A 19,532-nucleotide genomic window follows, 5' to 3' on the forward strand; every position below is an offset into this window, starting at 1 on the left:
CAGAAGAATTTAAGGTTTCTTGTTTTTACCTGCACTGTAGCCTAAATTGGTCATGAAATGTATTCTACCTGTCTATAAAAACCAAAACGTTAATTCTTGTGACGTCCAATCACCTTGTAATATGTTAAATTCTATCCCAAAAAATATTCTATATAATTCAAGACTTTTCTGAGCAGTTGGATTACGTTTAATGAACTAAACAAACAAACAAACACTTTTTTAACCCAACATTACTGTTGTTTCGATGCAGAGATGGATCAAGCAGGTGGAGGATGAGAGCTATTCAGCCAGTGTGGAGGATGGCACAGAATCCACCTCCTCCCAGCAAAGTACTAGTAGCAGGTCCACCCCCAACCCCCTGTCAACTGGTACGTACATCCCCACCGCCATCTGGACGATGCATTATTCTGAAAGCACCGAAGCTGAACGTTGGATCAGAACTAAGCAACTGGGTGGTATTATTCCTAAAAGCACAACTAAGTGAAGGGTGCAGTCCAGATGAGAAGCATGTGTCTCATCTTGGGTTTCTACACCCTCTCGATATCTGAAGTGTACTCTCTCCTGTTCAGTCCAACTCACTTGTTGTTGTTTCCACATTTGCCATTTGTAAAATCTCAGATCTCAACGCACCGTTTAAGAAGCGGCGCGCTAAGTACGCGTCGGACACGACGCCGGCACCCTCGGACCCTCTGCTTCGCCCGCTGTCGCCCATCACGCCACCACTCCCGGAGGACTCCCTCCAGCCGTCACTCCACAACCCCTGCGGCTCCCTGCTGCCCAACGGCCTGGTCTACTCGCCCATGCCCTCGCTGCCCGCCAGCCGCTGCAACACCCCGCTGCAATTCGAGGTGAGGGCACATAAACGCACCTCGATTCACTGATACGGCTGTCTGCCAGAGCTCACGTGGTGCGTGTGTATTCTCCAATAGTAAATCCCACATGGCACAATTTGTGAGCATCGATCACCGGCAGCTCGCTGACTTTTTTGAAGTAATCTTTTTATGAACCCTGTTCTAAATGAACTCCTCTTTCAGGTCAGTCCGACATGAGCCTCTTTTATGGAATTATTAGGCAGAGTAGTTGTTGCCATTTGTTTTGCATAGTTGTTCACGATGTGCACCAATGGACGTCTGCTTCATACCTTTTCTCTGCTCACTCTGACGGCCGTGATGTTCGAGCAAGGCGACCGGTTATATAATCAAAACGCTCATCAGCAACTTTCCTGAATGGGCTTTTCATTCTTTGTTTATGATGGTGTCTTTCCAAAATCTAAAAGTCATGCTAGACAGACACGGCCTAAACAAACTTCTCCTCCATTTGCGATAGGGGCGTGATCTGCGCTTTTCTAAAAAGTTCAGAGATTTGAAACTTTAAGCACTCGGAGCGCTCATAAAAATCCGCTGACTCTTAGAAAGTCCAGTCAGTTAATTCAACATCCCCATGAGTATATTTGTAATGAACTTTCTGACGTGTGACGTAATTCAATCTTCATTCTGGATTAAACATAGTGGGGATAACAGCTGGAATAGCATACCGGTGAAAGTCAATTTGCTGTTCAAATAATAGTGAGTATTTGGGACACACCTTGTGTGTTTGACAATCTGAGGTTTCTAAGAGTTTTTTCTTTTTGCTCTCTAGAACATATCGTCCCCTGAGGCGTCTCCTGTTCATCGGCCAGAGTCCATCTCTCCTGAGGTACAGTCCGACACCAACTCCTAATTCATGATGCGAATAGTGTAACGCCCACTAAACGTTGCGTCTCTGTTCTTTCTCCAGCCGTGTCTTCAGACAGACTTTGACATCTGTCGTCCTCAGTTCCCCGACCTGTCCCTCCCCTCCAGCTTGGAGAGCCCTATGGCGCTGAACTCGGATGACTTTTGCCTCACTGGAGGCCCTTCAGGCCACGACTCACAGTGCCCATCATCTGGAGGGACGAGCTCCGTAAACACAGCGTCCTGTCCTTCCTCAGACCTCGCTTCCCAAAACAGAGAGCAGGCTTTCAGGACAGAGTTCAACCTCATATACACCTGCTCGCCCCTCAATGCAAACCTGGGCAACCCTGTGGCCACCGACCGCCACCTCTCCCAGTCCGAAGGTGGCTTTTCCCCTGCGGAGTCCTTCCACAGCTCCATAAGCGGCCAGGGGCCGCTGGGAGACGCGGGCCCCGGCTCCATGTCGCCCTATGGCGAGCCTCACTATGGAGGAGGCTACCCGGATAGTGGCACCCCTCCTCACACCAGCAACCCACCACAAAAGAAGAAGGCAAGTTCTCCACATGTAAATGATGAGGATAATTTGAAATGTCTTTTTCTTTTTAAAATCAGCGTTTCATCTGTTCTTCTCCAGCACGAATGACTTTGAGTGTGATCTGTGCCAAATGAAAAGCCAAACCTCATGATGTGCTTTTTCCCCTTGCTCTGTGTTTGCTCCTTGGCTTTGTCTTAAATATATCAATTGGTCCCGTTTGTGTCAGGTGGTCAAATCCAAAAGCAACAGGCATTTAAAAAAAGAAGAAAAAAAAGAAAACATATTTAACCATTTTATGTTTATCTGAAATGATTTAGACTGTAGCTTTGACCCTTCCTCCCCCTCCCCCCCCCTCGCTGCTCCTTGACACTTTTTGCCAAGTCTCTCTTCCACTTTTCTTCCAAGGCAGAGGGCCAAGCAGCATACCATTAGTCTGCTGACAGGGAAGCCAGATTACCAGGCTATAGCTGTAAGAAGTGAATACAAGCCAGTACAAAATATGGTGAATATTCTCCCTACAACTACATCTTTAGAAGTGTGCATGTAAATATTGTTTCTTTGCATCTGCATACAACACCCACCCCATGCTCCGACAGCTCCGCCCCCCCCCCCCCCTTCCACCCGACCTGCATTGAATTACTACTCTATAGTTTTGAGCAGCAGTTTTACGTTATTCTGCCATTCCAGTCCAATCCATTGAAGCGTGTTCATCCATCGCCTTCGACACAGAAGGCCGATGATTCATGAGTCGTCTTGCCGGTGTGGAGGTGAAGCCCACGTCTCTTTGATCCATCTCATCCATCCACCTCTACAAGCAAGGCTGCAAGACTTGCATTCCCACAAGGGCCTCTTGGAAATAAAGGAGGTTCTCCCAGTCACACGAGTCAGCAGTCACCCGGCAAATGTAACATTAAACTCAGGGGACGCATTAATGCAACAAAGTCACCTCACAATCCTGTAAATCCAAACTCGTGACCAGTCAGACAGAGAACAGGTATTCTGAGAGAAGATATTCCAACAACGCCTGAGAATAAATTACAGCTCTTCCATAGTTTCCCCCTAGAAATTACAAATATAATTTCTCCTTACAAGGTGCACGGTAATAAATCTCTCACTCACTAAAAATGTAATTGGCAGGGTTCAACGTTAATGTATTTATTCATTTATTTTACTTGCCTTATTCTTAGTTATCAAAGACCAAAGTTAATTGTTGTGTTTAATCATTATTCCGGTTAACTAAAGAATTGAGGGCCCTATCAGGACTGAGCATGTGGCAGATGAGAATGAATCGACCCGTCTTTCCCTACATGGAACAGGGAAACTGGTTTCAGTACAACACTGGATACCAAGTTCAAAATGAGTTAACTAGTACAATGAGTTTTATTTTTTATTTTTGTTTCAGTTTATATTCTTAGTTTTACAGTAGTATTGGTGTGTTTTTGTAAGCGTCTGGGATATTGTCTCAGGGGGATGTAGCTGCAGTAAACCTACAAAATATGTGCATACGTAGGAAGGGCCTTAATGTTTCAGTCTGTGAAGACTCCTTCACGAGAACACTCGGGAGAAAACAAGTTGGTTAACATTAATTCCGACATGAATAGCTTGGTCCAATGGATTGATTCATTGTGAAGCTCCTGCAATGTCAAGTCACTTCAGTTACCTGCTTTCAATCTTCAATTGTGATATATTTGAGGAATTAAAAAAACAAGATTAATCTATGTTTGATTTAATTATTTTTGAACCAGGCAATTTCATTTTACTAACATTAGTTTTTCTTCAAGGATCTAGTTGTTTAGTATCAGCTCATGCTGAGAAGCCTGCCGGACGCCGTAGCAGTGGGATGGTCCGATCAGCCAATAGTTAAGCCGTGATATCTGAAACCACTTTATTTGGGAAACAATAAAAGTGAGCACACCTGAAAACTAGTGTACAGCTGCAGCAAGGACAGTCGGTCAATTCTGATGCGGACAGTGTGCTCTGTGAACTGTGGTGGATGATTAGAGCAGGTCACATCTCAGCAATCACAATGGTGTTAAAACCAGCGACAAACATAAAAGTCAAGTTGTTCTTCACCATAGTTTTCCTTTTTGAGTCATGTTTTAAAGTATGCAACAGGTGTGGGAGACCTCTTTCATAAAACTGTAGAGTTGGTTTGACCTAATGTGTATGGAGGGTGGCTCTTAGACGCTTTAGCATCGCTGGGGCATGTAGAAACTGGACAGTCAAAGTAATGTCCTCACTGAAGACGTCTTTGATATGTTGTGCTTGGTGGTTATTTCAGAGTTGTTCTGACACCAGCATCAGAAATACTGAGACGGCTTAAATGCTGGATCGGGTTTCTGCGAGTACGCGATTCTGTGCACCGATTTGATATCCCGTTATCCCGTCGTTGATCAGCTCATTTATGCTCCTCGGGGACAACAACAGGTGTCACTTGCTACCTGATCCATACTGAGCATGTGCAACTCTTCACATCCTTGTTCAGAGGTGCACATGCTCAGTACCATCAAACGAGTGTGTATTGTTAGCCAGAGCTAGCAACATGTCAGCAACATAGCTACGCTTAACTCAGAAAAATCGAGATCCAAAAGAAAAAAAGTGCTCACACATTCAATTTTGTTTTTGCAAAGAAAACTGAGCCAGGCTGTACAGCAATGTGAGCAATCACATCCATACAGGGTCCGTAGTATACAGATGTTACAAAATACGAAATATATATTTCTAAACACATATATATATATATATAGAAAAAAACCATCTGTAATTTCAGACCATGACTTCCACAGCTGCCCTTTGCAGCCTCCCCTATACGTCATATTCTGCTAGCTTAGCGTTTCAGACCAGGTCCATCCACGTCGGTATCTGACTGTGTGGTCATCATCCCGCCCCACTGCCTCTTTCATCCCCCTCCCCCTCCTCTCTGTTCTCACAAGCCTTCTCTCTGTCATGACGACATGACGCTGAAATGAGTGCTCTCATTCTCATTCTCAATACTGGAGGTGTGTGTGTGTGTGTGTGTAGCTGTTGTTTCGGCGTGGTTGCATCATGGCGTGGTGCGTTCAAAGTTGCCTGCTCTGTCGTCAAATGTTACTAACCGTGCATCCAGAACACACAGCGTGACCCGCAGCACAGGCCTCTCATGGCTCCGAGTGTGTTGGTCGAATGAAACGACAACAGCGATGCAAACGGTGTCATTTTCATGTCAAGTGATTTCCATGGTGATCCCAGTGTGGTTTCCTTTGTGCCTTTTCTTCTTGTTGTCGTATTGAATTGTTTCCAGGTGAGTCCTCTCTGGTGTGGTGCATGCCGTCCGCCCATCACGCAGTGTTGGTGAATGATGTGACTCAGTCGGGCATCAGAGTGAATGGCGTGATGTGTGTTTGTGTGTCGGTCCTCCAGCGGGGGGGGGGGGTATTTAACGGCGCCTCTCCTCCCTCTGCCGCCTCAGGTGTCTTTGCTGGAGTACCGCAAGAGGAAGCAGGGCGGCGGCCGCGACTCTGAGCCAACCGGCGGCTCGTCGCTGGGCGGCACCCCCACCCGGCCCTGCTCCCACTACAGCCACGACTCCCACCACCCCCACTGCCATCAGCAGATGCAGCCGATGGCCTCCCCGCACAGCTCCTTCTCCTCCTCGGCGCACGCCTCCTCTGTCCCGCAGAGCGAGGAGGTCAGTCCTCCAGACCACCAGAGCTCGTCAGTGCAGCTCAGAGGCCAGGACAGCAACAACCAGTGGTGAGAAGCCCGCATGATGACCTCGTCAGTACACGTCTCATCCCCTGGGAGTTCTGGACCCTCTGCATCCCCGTCAGTTTTATTCTCTGTGGCCTTTATTTTCTCTTAAATATAAAAAAACATCTTTTATGTCTCTATTCAAACGGCACAATCATGGCTAGAAGTGGAGATAGCTCTAACATGTCTCTGGTGCTGTCTAACAGTGACATAATTAATGGGAGAACACATTACACATTACATTTACAGAAATTGGAACACTATAGAATCTATATATCAAAAATGTCTCCAAGTGCCCATGCTATAAATGTAATGTAAATTCAACTCTTTACATATTTGCAGCCTCTCCTCTCCTTATTGGATTGTGCTCAACAGCCTGCAGTTCAGTCGAAGCTTCCTAGTTCTGCTGAGGAGCTCATCCTTGAATGTTTTTCACAGGATCTGTTTTGAGTAAACCGTTACTTGGGGCATGATTTAAAAATGTGCTCCTGATCCGAGTTTGCCTTTAACCTTTGGGTTTGTGTTTCTTCCAAGGATGGTCCCCACTACGGTTGAACGTCTGAGGGAAGGTCAGGGGGTTCTGGAGCGAGTGCTGAGAAGCATCAAGATGGAGCGCGTTTACAAGAGGAGTGACAGTTCTACAGAGAAGGACTCTGGTATGACGACGTTTGAAACCTCAGGGATCCCTCCAGAGAAATTTAGTTGACAAAAAGAGAAAAGTTCTATACATTAAAATAACTAAAGATATAAATGAACCTCCAGCTATCGATGTTGTGCTTTAACCTCTCAATGATGGCATGTTTTCCGTGTTCTCAGATGCAGATCGGTATGAGGTGCAGGCCGCGGCGTCCATGACTTCTCCCAGGAAGAGTCCACACAGATACAGTCCCTCTGTGTACTCCCACCAGGTAGACGCGACAAACCTTTTATATCACCTGTTCCCCAACCACCAGTCTCCAGACCGTGTGCTTTCTATTGATATTAATATACAGGCTGCCTGATGACCGGTGGCCTTGTTCACATTCTATTTTCCTGTTATTTGGATTCAAGACAGTTTAAATGTTGCTTGTAAAAAAAACAAGATGGCAACGGCTAAAATGCCCAATTCGAGGCTTCAAAACGGCATTCCACAAAGCGATGGAGGACGTCACAGTCCACTTCTTCTATACAGTCAGGGCTACCCATGATGCCATGCTAATGTTGCATTTTAATCCTATGGAATTAATGAACATTTACATAAACTCGATGCTAAATATGAGGTGGTAAGTCATATTTATATATTTATCCAACTTCCTGGTAGATAATGATACCAAAGTCTGTCCTTAAAGGTTTATAAACGTTATTTAAAAATTATATATATTGACAATGTTTTTTGTGTCACACCAACAAACACCGTCTAAGTTTTTAAATGTACCTATTTTTTTGTTTAATTACCAGTAGTTTACAGCTGGACTTGTAGCTATGGGAATCTTCCCCATCCCGATGAAAGCGGCCTCAGAAACACAAAACATGAAGTGTGTGTCTTCTGTGTGTTCAGTCCTCAGACGGCCTCCGGCAGACCGACAGCCCGTCGTTCCTCCAGCAGACCTCCAACTCTCCATTCCGGGGTTCCTACAGTCCCTCATCAGGCCAGAGCTTCTACCCACGCCATGTGTCCCAGGACTACCCTCCATCCTCCTACCCCACCTCCTCCTCGGACTCCCGGCCGCCGCCGGTGGGCTCTCTACACCAGCAGCAGAGCGGCAGCTGTAGCGTGGACGGAGGCCACGGCTACGGCAGCAGCCACTTAAAAGCGAGCCTTTTGAACAGCAGCTGCTTGGTGGGGTCTCCCAGTCCGGGCCCCAGGCCCCACGGGCAGACTAAGACAGACTCGGGCGCCCAGGCCTCCAGAGGGAGTCAGCAGCAGGCGTCTCGCAGCATGAAGTCGGGCAGCCCCGGCCAGGCGGCGCTGCAGGCGGGCTCCAGGCTGCTGCCGGCCAGCGGACCGACACACTACCCACAGAGAGGGACGAGCCTCAGTCAGTTCCAGCACTCCCCTCTCCAGGGACCCGGAGTAAGGACACAGTCAGGAAGCTTTTAGGACCTTGTGTGTGTGTGTGTGTGTGTGTGTGTGTGTGTATGTATGTGTGTGTGCGTGAGTGTGTATGAAGCGGCGTACCTCCTCAACCCCTAAAGCTGCGGTGAAATGGGGCTCAGGGAGTTTGGGGAGGGGAAATGTACAGACCTAAGGGGAGCAAGGACTTCTTTACGGATTTCTCCTTTTCATATTTTCTGTCTTTTCTTTCTTTATTTTCAGAAAAAAGAAAACAAATTGCCACATTCTGCACAAAGCTAATCATTGACTTTGGACGTCATGACAGAATCAGTGGAAAAATCTATTTGGATGACGCATTCTGAAAAACATGAAACAAAAAAACAAACAAGAAATCACGTGTAACTTGAAATTGTCCCCAGTGTTTCCTCATGTGCCGGACTGTGCAAACAGGCTCTATAATGTCGGAAAGTAAAAACTTCCACACAAATGTCTGTACAAAGTTATTAAAAAAAGCCGTACCTGTCGCCATGGTACCCAGGTTGGATAAATGCTGAGACGCATATGTAACTGAAAGCAAGAGTTGTTTTATTTTTTATTTTATTTTCTCTCGACGTTATGTTTTTCTGATTTGGCGAGTGGCCGAGTCTGTGCTGCAGTAAATAAGTGTTTGATTTGGAAAGGGGGGGAACGATTCAAGCAGCATGTTAATCATCCGTTCTAAAGATGCATTCGAGAGGCGGGGAGGACGGGGTCTCCCTGGAAACCATCATTCCATATGATTGCCAGCTTCAGTGTTCTCTCACCAAACATGAAAAAAAGCCCCTTTTTCTCTCTCTCCCTCTGTCTCTCTCTCCTTCTGTCTCCATCTTTTTCTCGGTTCTCCGGAGTTCCGTTTTTGTTTCGGTTCTCTCACCCCCACTGGATTGTGTTTGATTTCACATTAGGACTACTTCGCTGTAGACCTCTGATATTGTACTTAAGACATACAGGTCTTATGATTCATGGTGCTGCATTCTTGTTTTTGTTTTGTTTTTTCAATAAATTTGAAATCCAGTTAAGTTCCCCACATACGACTGCATTCACCTCGTCATTACATCCGTTGAAATTCGTATAATTTGTCTTCAGATTCATACGAATCATATGTTATAGTGATGGGATGCAGGAGCAAATCAGAGGAGGAAGATTCAACTTCATTTCAAAGCTAAAGATGTTTGGATTGACTGTTTTTATCCTGCATAGTCGCTTAGAGAAAATGTCTCGTGTATATATGTATGTGCATATATACATATGTATATGTGTGTGTATATATATATATATATACATGTATGTGTATATATTTGTATGCATACATGTACATATATATGTATGCATACATGTATATATATATATATAAATAAATGTGTGTATATGCATACATATATATATATGTTTGTGTATATATGTATGCATACATGTATATATATGTATGCATACATGTGTGTATATATATATGTATGCATACATGTATGTATCTGTGTATATATGTGTGTATATATATATGTATGCATACATGTAGATAGATGTATATTTATATCCATAGATGTATGTATATAGATACATATATGTGTATGTATACACATGTGTGTTCATTCTTTTCTGACCTATTCTCGTGTTCCATGTCACATCAAGGAAAACCAGAGAAGGGATCTATGAGATAAATGTTTAGAGAAAGCTGCTTTCCGTTTCCACAGAATGCTGCATTTGAGATTTTTTTTAAACGGAAGTGGAAAACGGGGACATCCATGTGGAAGACTTCAAGGACCGAGGGCCCGGACATGAGACTGGACACACACACACACACAAACACACACACACACACACACAGAAGGGTACTCATGATACATGAATGTTTGACAGATTGATAAAATAAAAAAATAGGAGTTGTGACCTAGAATTAACCAGCACCTTAAAATGAAAGAAATAAAGCCTAAAAGACACACTCGGACAATATGTATGATTATGTGAACTTGTATCGACAGAAATGTGATCTAGACTTGTATGGAGAAAGTTTCGTACACTGAACTTACCGCATGACGTTTGTTTCTAGCCGAGTGAGCATCTTGGTCCGATGGTTGGGAGCTCATCATCGGGTCTCTTCCTGGGCTCCTCCAACAAAGCTCCAACACGCGCTGCAGGCGCTTTTTGTTTTTAAGATCGCTGTCAGTTATTTTTACACAAATCAGAGAAGTAACTATTTCAACTGTTCCCCACCAAAAGGTTTAAAGAAGCAAGAGATGTATCGCATTTTGATAATAAAATAATCATGATGGTAATGTATTTTGAAAAACTGCCATTGTGATGTTATTTTGAGGGTCTCACACGTCACCGCAGTCCAAGTTGGGAAGGAAATGGTTTTTGGAGTGTTTAACTTTTTATCTCACAACACCTGCTTTGTGGTGGCCCATTGCAATGATGGGCTTCTAATCTCTGTCCCCAGTTGATTACTTGCAGTAAGATATCGTTCTTTCCATGATATGATACGACAATCACCCCTGTGTGAAAACCTTTGAGAGGAATGACAACGTTTGGATGTAAGAGCTGCTGAAGTGGAGATTTCTGCCTCTGCATGATAAAAACTAACTAATGGGCAGGTACATTTTATAAAAATGGATTAGATAATTCCCACGTTTGGTTACTTACATCATGTCATTTGTTAAGGATGGGCAATGACCTCCAATGGTTGAGGTTCAGCGTTGGCCTCCAAAAGTCAAGTTTAAATATCGTCCTCCAACGGTTAAGGTTAGACATTGACCTCAATCACTTAACATTACCAATAACTTACTAATTTCTGTATTTGAATGTATCCAAGAATTGTTCTATTAGCTCTCAAAGAATCCTGTTTATGGAGAAAAAAATGTAAAGCAGTAAATGTCACAGAAGATATTTACCCCTGTTGGTAGTGGCAAGTTTAGAGGTCCAGAACGTCTCCCTTTCTCATATTGACAAACATGCCTAATCATTTATCATATATTGAATTATTTCAGGGATTAAAATACATGGGAAACAACACCCCAATGGGTTCCTTCATGAGCTTTAACAAGATCCAACACTAGTATTTAGTTTTTCCGTCATCTCATAAACGATTATTTCATTCTGACAGCCATTTTTTTCTTGACATTTATTTATTCAGGTTGTCTGTTACTAAAGCAGCATCAGTCACGTCTTTCTCCACTAGAGAGAACCATTGAGCTACAGGAGAGTAAAGACAAGAGCGTCTCAGTGTGTGACGTTCACTACAGCTGAGATTATTCCGTCTTCGTTATTCCACTTCTTGGTTCATATCATTTGTTACACAGATTTGGTACAGAGTTTACTTCTTCTTTTTTCTCCACTCGAGAATTTATTGAAATGATCAAAATTACCTCATGAAGACGGCAAGACCTTGAGGAACGCCGTAGGCGTAGGCGAACCCATGATGTGATTCTCTGTTAAAAACTCTTGACATTTAGAGAAGATTTGCATTTCTTCGGACATCGGATGGCGAGCAATTCTGTTCTGGAGATCCATTCACCATCTGAATGACCTAGATCTAGAGATCTAGGTCGTAGCTCTAAACTACTTGGAGGTCCCAACAGGTCATTTTTTACAGCAACATACTTTTTTCTTCTTTTTCAAAGCACCTAAACATAAAAAGCATTTCCAAGGTATTTGTCGTCCACTTGAGCAGCACGACGCAGAGCAAAGTCCCCGGTGTTGTCAAACTGCGCCAGTGTTTTTATCACAACACTGACCTCTGACCTCCTAATCGACCTAATCTGCAGAGAGCAGATGGCGCGGTCTGAGGCCCGTCATTCATTCATTTCCAGCGCCCCGTATGGCCTTTACAAACTGTCTCCCAGAGCCTGCAACCTACAAACACCAGACTTTTATCAAATAAATGGATTCTTGTACATGTCTCAAAGTCCAACACAGACGCTCACAATCACCCGCGCAGACTGAAAACCGGGGGACCTCCTGACGCCTCCACGAGGATCTCTCCGTTCCCTTCCAGGGATTCCAAACCGACTGGTCTCAGTTTGAGTAGGACAATAAGCATACTTTCATTGAATATTATTATATTTTAAAATAAGTTTATTAATTGAGCGCCTATTTGTAAACATAAATAAATCACAAATTAAATTAGATTATTTATTATTTATTTAAAAATAGTTTTCTTCCTGTGCGTGTTCAGTGTATACGTATTCAATTCAATTCAGTTTATTTGTATAGCCCAATTTCACAAATTACAAATTTGTCTCGGAGTGCTTTACAATCTGTACACATAGACATCCCTGCCCCAAAACCTCACATCGGACCAGGAAAAACTCCCAAATAACCCTTCAGGGGGAAAAAAAGGGAAGAAACCTGGAGGAGAGCAACAGAGGAGGATCCCTCTCCTAGGATGGACAGATGCAATAGATGTAATGTGTACAGAAGGACAGATTTAGAGTTAAAATACATTCAATGAATATGACAGAGTGTATGAATAGTTCATAGTAGGCATATTCCACGATGGAGACCTCCACGATCCATCAGGCAGATGGCGGTGGGGAGGAGGAGGGCGGAGTCTCAACAGGACAGTGGCGTAGTCATGAGCAGGAATTCCACGACCCAGACGATCCATCAGGCAGATAGATCTATGCCGTCTCATAGGGTCCGATGACCCCATGAGACGAAAGTCAAAAGGACTTCCGGGAGAAAGCAGAGTTAGTAACGTGTGATTGAGAGATGAAAATTCATCCTTAAGGAGAGAAAAAGAGGAGATAGGTACTCAGTGCATCCTAAACGTCCCCGGCAGCTATAAGCCTATAGCAGCATATCAAGGGGCTGGACCAGGGCAAACCTGATTCAGCCCTAACTATAAGCTCTGTCAAAGAGGAAGGTCTTAAGTCTACTCTTAAACGAGGTGACTGTGTCTGCCTCCCGGACTGAAATTGGAAGCTGGTTCCATAAAAGAGGAGCTTGATAACTAAAGGCTCTGGCTCCCATTCTACTTTTTAAGACTCTAGGAACTACAAGTAGTCCCGCATTTAGTGAGCGAGCTCTAGTGGGCAATATGGTACGACAAGCTCCTTAAGATATGATGGAGCATCACCAATCAAGGCTTTGTACGTTAAGAGAAGAATTTTAAAAGTGATTCTTGATTTTACTGGGAGCCAGTGCAGAGCAGCTAGTAAAGGAGTGATGTGATCTCTTTTCTTAGTTTTAGTGAGAACACGAGCTGCAGCATTCTGGATCAACTGGAGGGACCTAAGAGATTTATTAGAGCAGCCTGCTAATAAGGAGTTGCAGTAATCCAGTCTCGAAGTAACGAACGCGTGAACCAATTTTTCTGCATCTTTTGAGACAAGATGTGCCTGATTTTGAAATATTACGTAGATGAAAGAATGCAGTCCTTGAGATTTGCTTTACGTGGGAGTTAAAGGACAAGTCCCGATCAAAGATAACGCCAAGATTCTTTACAGTGGTGTTGGATGCCAGGGCAATGCCGGCTACAGAATCCACATCACCAGATAATTGATCTCTGAGGTGCTCAGGGCCGATTAAAATTACTTCGGTTTTGTCTGAGTTTAACATCAAGAAGTTGCAGGTCATCCATGTTTTTATGTCTTTAAGACATGCTTGAATTTTACAGAGTTGGTTGCTCCTCTGGTTTTATCGATAAATATAGTTGAGTGTCATCTGCATAACAATGAAAGTTTATGGAGTGTTTCCTGATAATATTGCCCAAAGGAAGCATGTATAAGGTAAATAAAATTGGTCCAAGCACAGAACCTTGTGGAACTCCGTGACTAACGTTGGTGGTTATCGAGGCGTCATCGTTTACAAATACAAACTGAGATCGATCTGATAAATAGGATTTAAACCAAATTAGTGCCGTGCCTGAAATGCCAATCGACTGCTCCAGTCTCTGTAACAGGATGTCATGGTCAATGGTGTCGAATGCAGCACTAAGGTCTAACAAGACCAGGACAGAGAGGAGTCCTTTATCTGCTGCCATTAAGAGGTCATTTGTAATTTTCACCAGTGCCGTCTCGGTGCTGTGGTGTTTTCTAAATCCTGATTGAAATTTCTCAAATAAACTATTATGATGTAGAAAGTCGCACAACTGATTTGCGACCACTTTCTCAAGGATCTTGGAGAGGAAGGGAGGTTAGAGATCGGTCTGTAGTTAGCCAATACCTCTGGATCCAGAGTGGGCTTCTTCAGGAGAGGTTTAATAACAGCCACCTTGAAGGAGTGTGGTACGTGGCCTGTTAGCAGAGACACATTGATAATATCTAATAGAGAGCCGCCAATTAAAGGCAAAACGTCTTTAAGCAGCCTCGTGGGGGTGGGGTCCAATAGACTGGTAGACGTGTTCGAATTAGAAACCGTTGAAAATAATTGGTCACGGTTGATAGGAGAAAATCCTCCAAATATACACCAGGGCATACAGCGGTTTCCAAGGCCATTCCACTTGAGGACAGATTGGCACTGGTTATGGGCAAGAGATTATTAATCTTGTCCTAATAGTTAAAATCTTTTCATTAAAGAAGTTCATAAAGTCATTACCACTAAGGTTTATAGGAATGCTCGGCCCACAGAGCTGTGACTCTCTGTCAGCCTGGCTACAGTGCTGAAGAGAAACCTGGGGTTGTTTTTATTTTTTTCTATTATTGATGAGTAATAGGCTGCTCTGGCATTACGGAGGGCCTTCTTATATGTTTTAAGACTATCTCGCCAAACTAAGCGGGATTCTTGAGATTAGTTGAACGCCATATGCTCAAGCTTTCGACGCTTGCTTCAGTTTGCGGGTCTGAGGGTTATACCAGGGAGCAACCTCCTTCCTCACTGTCTTCTTCTTCAGAGGGGCTATCGAGTCCAGTGTCATTCTCAGAGAGCCTATGGCACTGTCAACAAGATGATCAATCTGGGACGGACTAAAGTTAGACCAGGAGTCCTCTGTTATATTGAGACGGTATCGAATCAAATACAGAAGGAATCGCTTTAAATTTAGCTACAGCACTATCAGTTAGACATCTAGTGTAAAAACTTTTGACTAACGGAGTACACTCGTAGTATAAATTCAAAAGTTATGAGGTTGTGGTCTGACAGAAGAGGATTCTGTGGGAAGACGTTCAAATGCTCAATGTCAACGCCATAAGTAAGAACAAGATCAAGCGTGTGGCCAAAGCTGTGTGGGGGTTTCTGTACTCTCTGACAGAAGCCAATCGAGTCCAACAAGGAGATGAATGCAGCACTAAGGCAATCATTATCAACATCCACATGGATATTAAAATCTCCAACAATAATAACTTTATCGGTTTGAAGAACCAAACTTGATATAAATTCTGAGAATTCAGATATAAACTCTGAATATGGACCTGGTGGCCGGTACAGAATCACAAATCGAATTGGCTGTAGTGTTTTCCAGGTTGGATGAAAGACTAAGAACAAGGCTTTCAAATGAGGTGTAGTGTAATTTTGGTTGAGGATTAATTAATAGGCTCGATTCAAAGATGGTTGCTACTCCACCTCCTCGACCGGTGCCTCGAGGAATGTGAGTATTAATATGACTTGGAGGCGATTCATTCAGGCAGACATATTCTTCATGGCTCAGCCAGGTTTCAGTTAGGCAACATAAATCAATGTGATTATCTGATATTAAATCATTTAGTAACACAGCTTTAGATGACAGAGATCGAATATTTAGGAGACCACATTTAATAGACCTATTTTGTTGCACTGCTGAAATAATGGTGTTAACTTGTATAAGGTTATTGTGTACGACTCCTCTTCTGCTTACTTTTGATTTATTTAATTGAAGTGGCCGTGGGACAGACACAGTCTCTACTCTAAAGTCAAGGGTGGGTAACTGCTCGAATGGAAGAGCAGAGAAGGGTGTTAAACTACAACTCTGCTCCCGGTTCCTGATCTGAACCCTGGGTTGTCATAGATTAAGTGTATATGTATGTAAAATACACTAAAGTGCATTTATATACGTAACAATTATGCCGAATTATTACATTTATTTAGGCATTAATTATATAATTACCTATGTATTTATAAGTTTAGTTTCCATAGTTTCGTCTGAATTAAGCTGTATGTAAAAGAAAGAAGTTTATTGGGTGTACAGAGACAACTCCTGTAAAATCTGACCAGAGACAATAATGCTGATTCATTCTCGTTTGTGGTTCTGTTGAACTGTTACTGGACTACATTATGTGTTCTGGCCCACCCTCATTGGTTTAAATGGGGTGGTCAAAATGCCAGATGCTGTTGTCATTTTTAGATGTTGACCTTTGACCTCCTTGATTGTGTGTGTGTGTGTGTGTGTGTGTGTGTGTGTGTGTGTGTGTGTGTGTGTGTGTGTGTGTGTGTGTGTGCAGCCCCACCTAGTCCCCGGACGCTCACCTGAGTAGTGTGTTAGAAGGCAGAGATATGACCATCACCAAGGATCTCTGTTAGAATCCCCACAACAAAGAAAGCGACAATCTCTTTTCTTCTGACACACCGTGCTCACCTGCTTTTGCTAATTAAACTCTCAGAAGTCTTAAGATAATGTAAAGATAAGTAATATACTAACACAATGAAAATGACTATTAGGCAGGGAAGACAGGGCTGCTTCTTATTTCCTTAACATTTTCGGAAGTTTTGGAGCTACAGTGTAACGATATGATCATATGATATTTTTCTCTTCCAGGTTACACACTTTGTATATTAATATGTTTGTGTTAATAAAACTGAAAAGGTGAATCAATAAAAAGTCAATCTATTTATTCATTGTCTATTCCAAACAACAACAACAATACCAATAGTGATAAAGTGGTGTCTGATGCTGGCTGCCATGATGAAGCCTCCCGTAAACATTTCCTTTCTTTCAGTATGATAAACGTCACAGCATCCCATAACCACAGAGAATGACATCACAACAGCCGAGCAATGGAAGAAAAGAAACACACTGAAAAGCACTGATATCGAAAGTCAGGGGTCAAACCTAAAACGCCAGTGTTACATCTGGATCGTGTACAGTTGAATGACCGTTCAGGGGAAGAAAGTCAAATATTTGTGGGCAGATGTACGATTAAAACAAAAAGACAGGGAGAGAGTCCTGAGTGAGCTCGGCCTTGGCTTTCTATTCACAGAAGGACTCACGACTACTGATGAGTCTTAAAGGACCAGTGCGTGCAGGGTCAGAATATTATATTCATAAATTGTTTTTTATTTGTGTCTAATCACCTGAAACTTAGAATCAAAATTCTTTCTTTAGCTCAAAATGAGTACTTCATATCTACGGAGGCAGCTGGTCCTCTTCACTCCACCATGTTGCACCGCCGTGTTACTACGGTGTCTGCTAGCTCACCACTAGATGCCACTGAATGCTACACACTGGCCCTTTAAGAGGTCAATCAATACTTTACGGACATGTGGAAATCCTGCATCATAAATCCTATTTAGTTTGAAACGTGAAATATTTGAACAATTTTACCTTTTTGAACCTCAAATAGTTATTCAAATTAAACAATCTTTTTGGTGAAACTAACATCATCTGAAACGTAATGGTCTATTTTTACTTAGCTTTCTTGAGGACCTGGTCACCACATTGTTTGCTGAGCAACAACCAACAAACAAACTAAGTTATTAGCTAACAGGTGAAGAAAGTCAAGCATTTAAAGAGCCAACTACGTGTTGGTGAAGACCAAACCAGAGCTAAAAGGAGAGATAATACTGAACAGAGACCTGAGATGTCATATCCTGCTTGTGCAAGTAGGATATTTAACTTCTTTGCTCAGATGTTGGAACTTTATTTCTCAGTGAGGTCATCCTCTTTGTACAAATGTTTCTGTAAAATAAAAACCTCTAGATACAAATTCGGAAGGGTCCAAATAATGTAAGTGTGAAATCCAGCCCGCCGCACTCGTTTATGTATTTGTATTTGTCTACAAAGACAATATAAATAATAATTTGATTTGTCATTCCTGTTTCTCAGGTTTTGTAAATCACAAGGAAAAATATGTTTGCACTGATGTGCATTGCCCAGTAATATATGTGTATACTTCTGCTATCTATGAATGCTAATGTGAGCTAGCAAATTTCTCCAAATTGCAAGAAAAGAACTTGCGTTGCAGTAAAGTCTGTCTGAGAACACCATAAAACTGATCGATTGTTAAATGTTCAGTAAAACACTAATTTAAACCTTGCCTTTAACTCCAATTAAAGAATTGGAGCAATCTACTCGTAGCACAAGCACACTTATTGTAGGTATAGCAAAATACCCTACAACATCATATAGAACCCACATAATCAATACATATGTAATCCACATAATCGTGGGCCAGTACAGGTGGTGTAGTATAAAACACTACAGGTAGGGAGGTGGTTGAGGTGGTTGAGGTGGACGACGGCTCTAAAAAATGAATGTGAAAACCAGAAGTCAATGTCACTTCCACTTAAGTAATGCCACAGCCAGGAAATGTACTTGAAAAATCACAAAGAAAAAACTGATTACGGTGAACTGTGAACGAACGAGACGGTTGAGCCTGTTAGCCCGTGTCCTTCCGAGTGTCACGATTTAACCCTCCTGTTGCCTTCGGGTCAATTTGACCCCATTCAATGTTTAACCCTCCTGTTACCTTTATATTTACTGACATATTTTACCCTCGGGGTCAATTTGACCCCAGCAATTAAAACCTCCAGAAAATTATTAGAATTAATATTGTTTCCCAAGTTTAAGTGTGAGGTACTTTATGTTTGTTTGTTGACTACCTAAATAGCCCTTTAAATATATAAAAAAGTTGATATTTCTTATATGTTTGACAGTGAAAAACAGCCTGGGGTCAAATTGACCCGAAAGAACACCAACATTAAACATTGAATGGGGTCAAATTGACCCTAAGGTAACAGGAGGGTTAAACAGGAAACAGGTTTGACTCTTCCACAGCTCACAGGGATGCCTCATAGACGGGGGCAAAAAAGAGAAAGCTTCAACATGTATCTTTTTACCCTGTTTACATAGAAAACATCTGTTTTATTGTTGTACTTTCTGGGATCAGACTTATACAAAGAGCAGTGGAAAATTGGCCTGAAAAAGATGTTAAAAATGACTCTGTACAAAATCAGCTTTTTTTTCTTCTCTTCTCTCTTTTTTTTCTGGTCAGAAGTAGCACCTGTGTGCTTTCACATATGCACTTTGAAAGCTGGAAATAGCTATTTGATCCCACTTCATAGAATGCACCCACTCCACAGCATCATTATCAATAACTTTATAACCTTTCTTGTACAAACGTTATGGGACAGACTGCTGAGTGTTCGGAGTGATCTCATCCCAGAGTTTGATCACGCCGATCGTCAGACTTCTTCTCGGGATGTGTTCCTCTTCCAGCAGACGCAGTTGGCTTTTGTTGGTTGATCCCACTTCAGTTCTATTTCCAAGGTTTAACCTGAAGCATCAGAGAGAAGAGGAGGAGCTGGATGGATGGAGTGGGGAGGGAGAGAGAGAGAGTGAGAGGACGTTTTGTTC

At 42.8% G+C, this 19,532-nt stretch overlaps 1 protein-coding gene across 6 annotated transcripts in view; it reads left to right on the forward strand.

The window, feature by feature from the left end:
• Nucleotides 1–9,081, forward strand: part of setd5 (SET domain containing 5) — a 35,809-nt gene extending 26,728 nt beyond the window's left edge. For 4 of the 6 annotated variants that reach the window (XM_056436557.1, XM_056436559.1, XM_056436560.1 and 1 more), the window contains exons 17-26: nt 251–368; nt 619–848; nt 1,639–1,695; nt 1,777–2,262; nt 2,657–2,749; nt 5,696–5,979; nt 6,511–6,632; nt 6,793–6,884; nt 7,514–8,029; nt 8,273–9,081. In XM_056436557.1, the coding sequence (XP_056292532.1) occupies nt 251–368; nt 619–848; nt 1,639–1,695; nt 1,777–2,262; nt 2,657–2,749; nt 5,696–5,979; nt 6,511–6,632; nt 6,793–6,884; nt 7,514–8,029; nt 8,273–8,311 (2,037 nt within the window). In that variant the 3' untranslated portion in view covers nt 8,312–9,081. Of the gene's footprint in view, nt 1–250; nt 369–618; nt 849–1,638; nt 1,696–1,776; nt 2,263–2,656; nt 2,750–5,695; nt 5,980–6,510; nt 6,633–6,792; nt 6,885–7,513; nt 8,030–8,272 lie in introns of those variants that run through there. The other 2 variants (XM_056436561.1, XM_056436562.1) reach the window with 2 other exon arrangements.
• The last annotated feature ends 10,451 nt before the right edge of the window (nt 9,082–19,532 follow it).

This window comes from Pseudoliparis swirei, chromosome 18 (assembly GCF_029220125.1).
Source record: "Pseudoliparis swirei isolate HS2019 ecotype Mariana Trench chromosome 18, NWPU_hadal_v1, whole genome shotgun sequence".
In the NCBI taxonomy this organism is placed as follows: domain Eukaryota; kingdom Metazoa; phylum Chordata; class Actinopteri; order Perciformes; family Liparidae; genus Pseudoliparis; species Pseudoliparis swirei.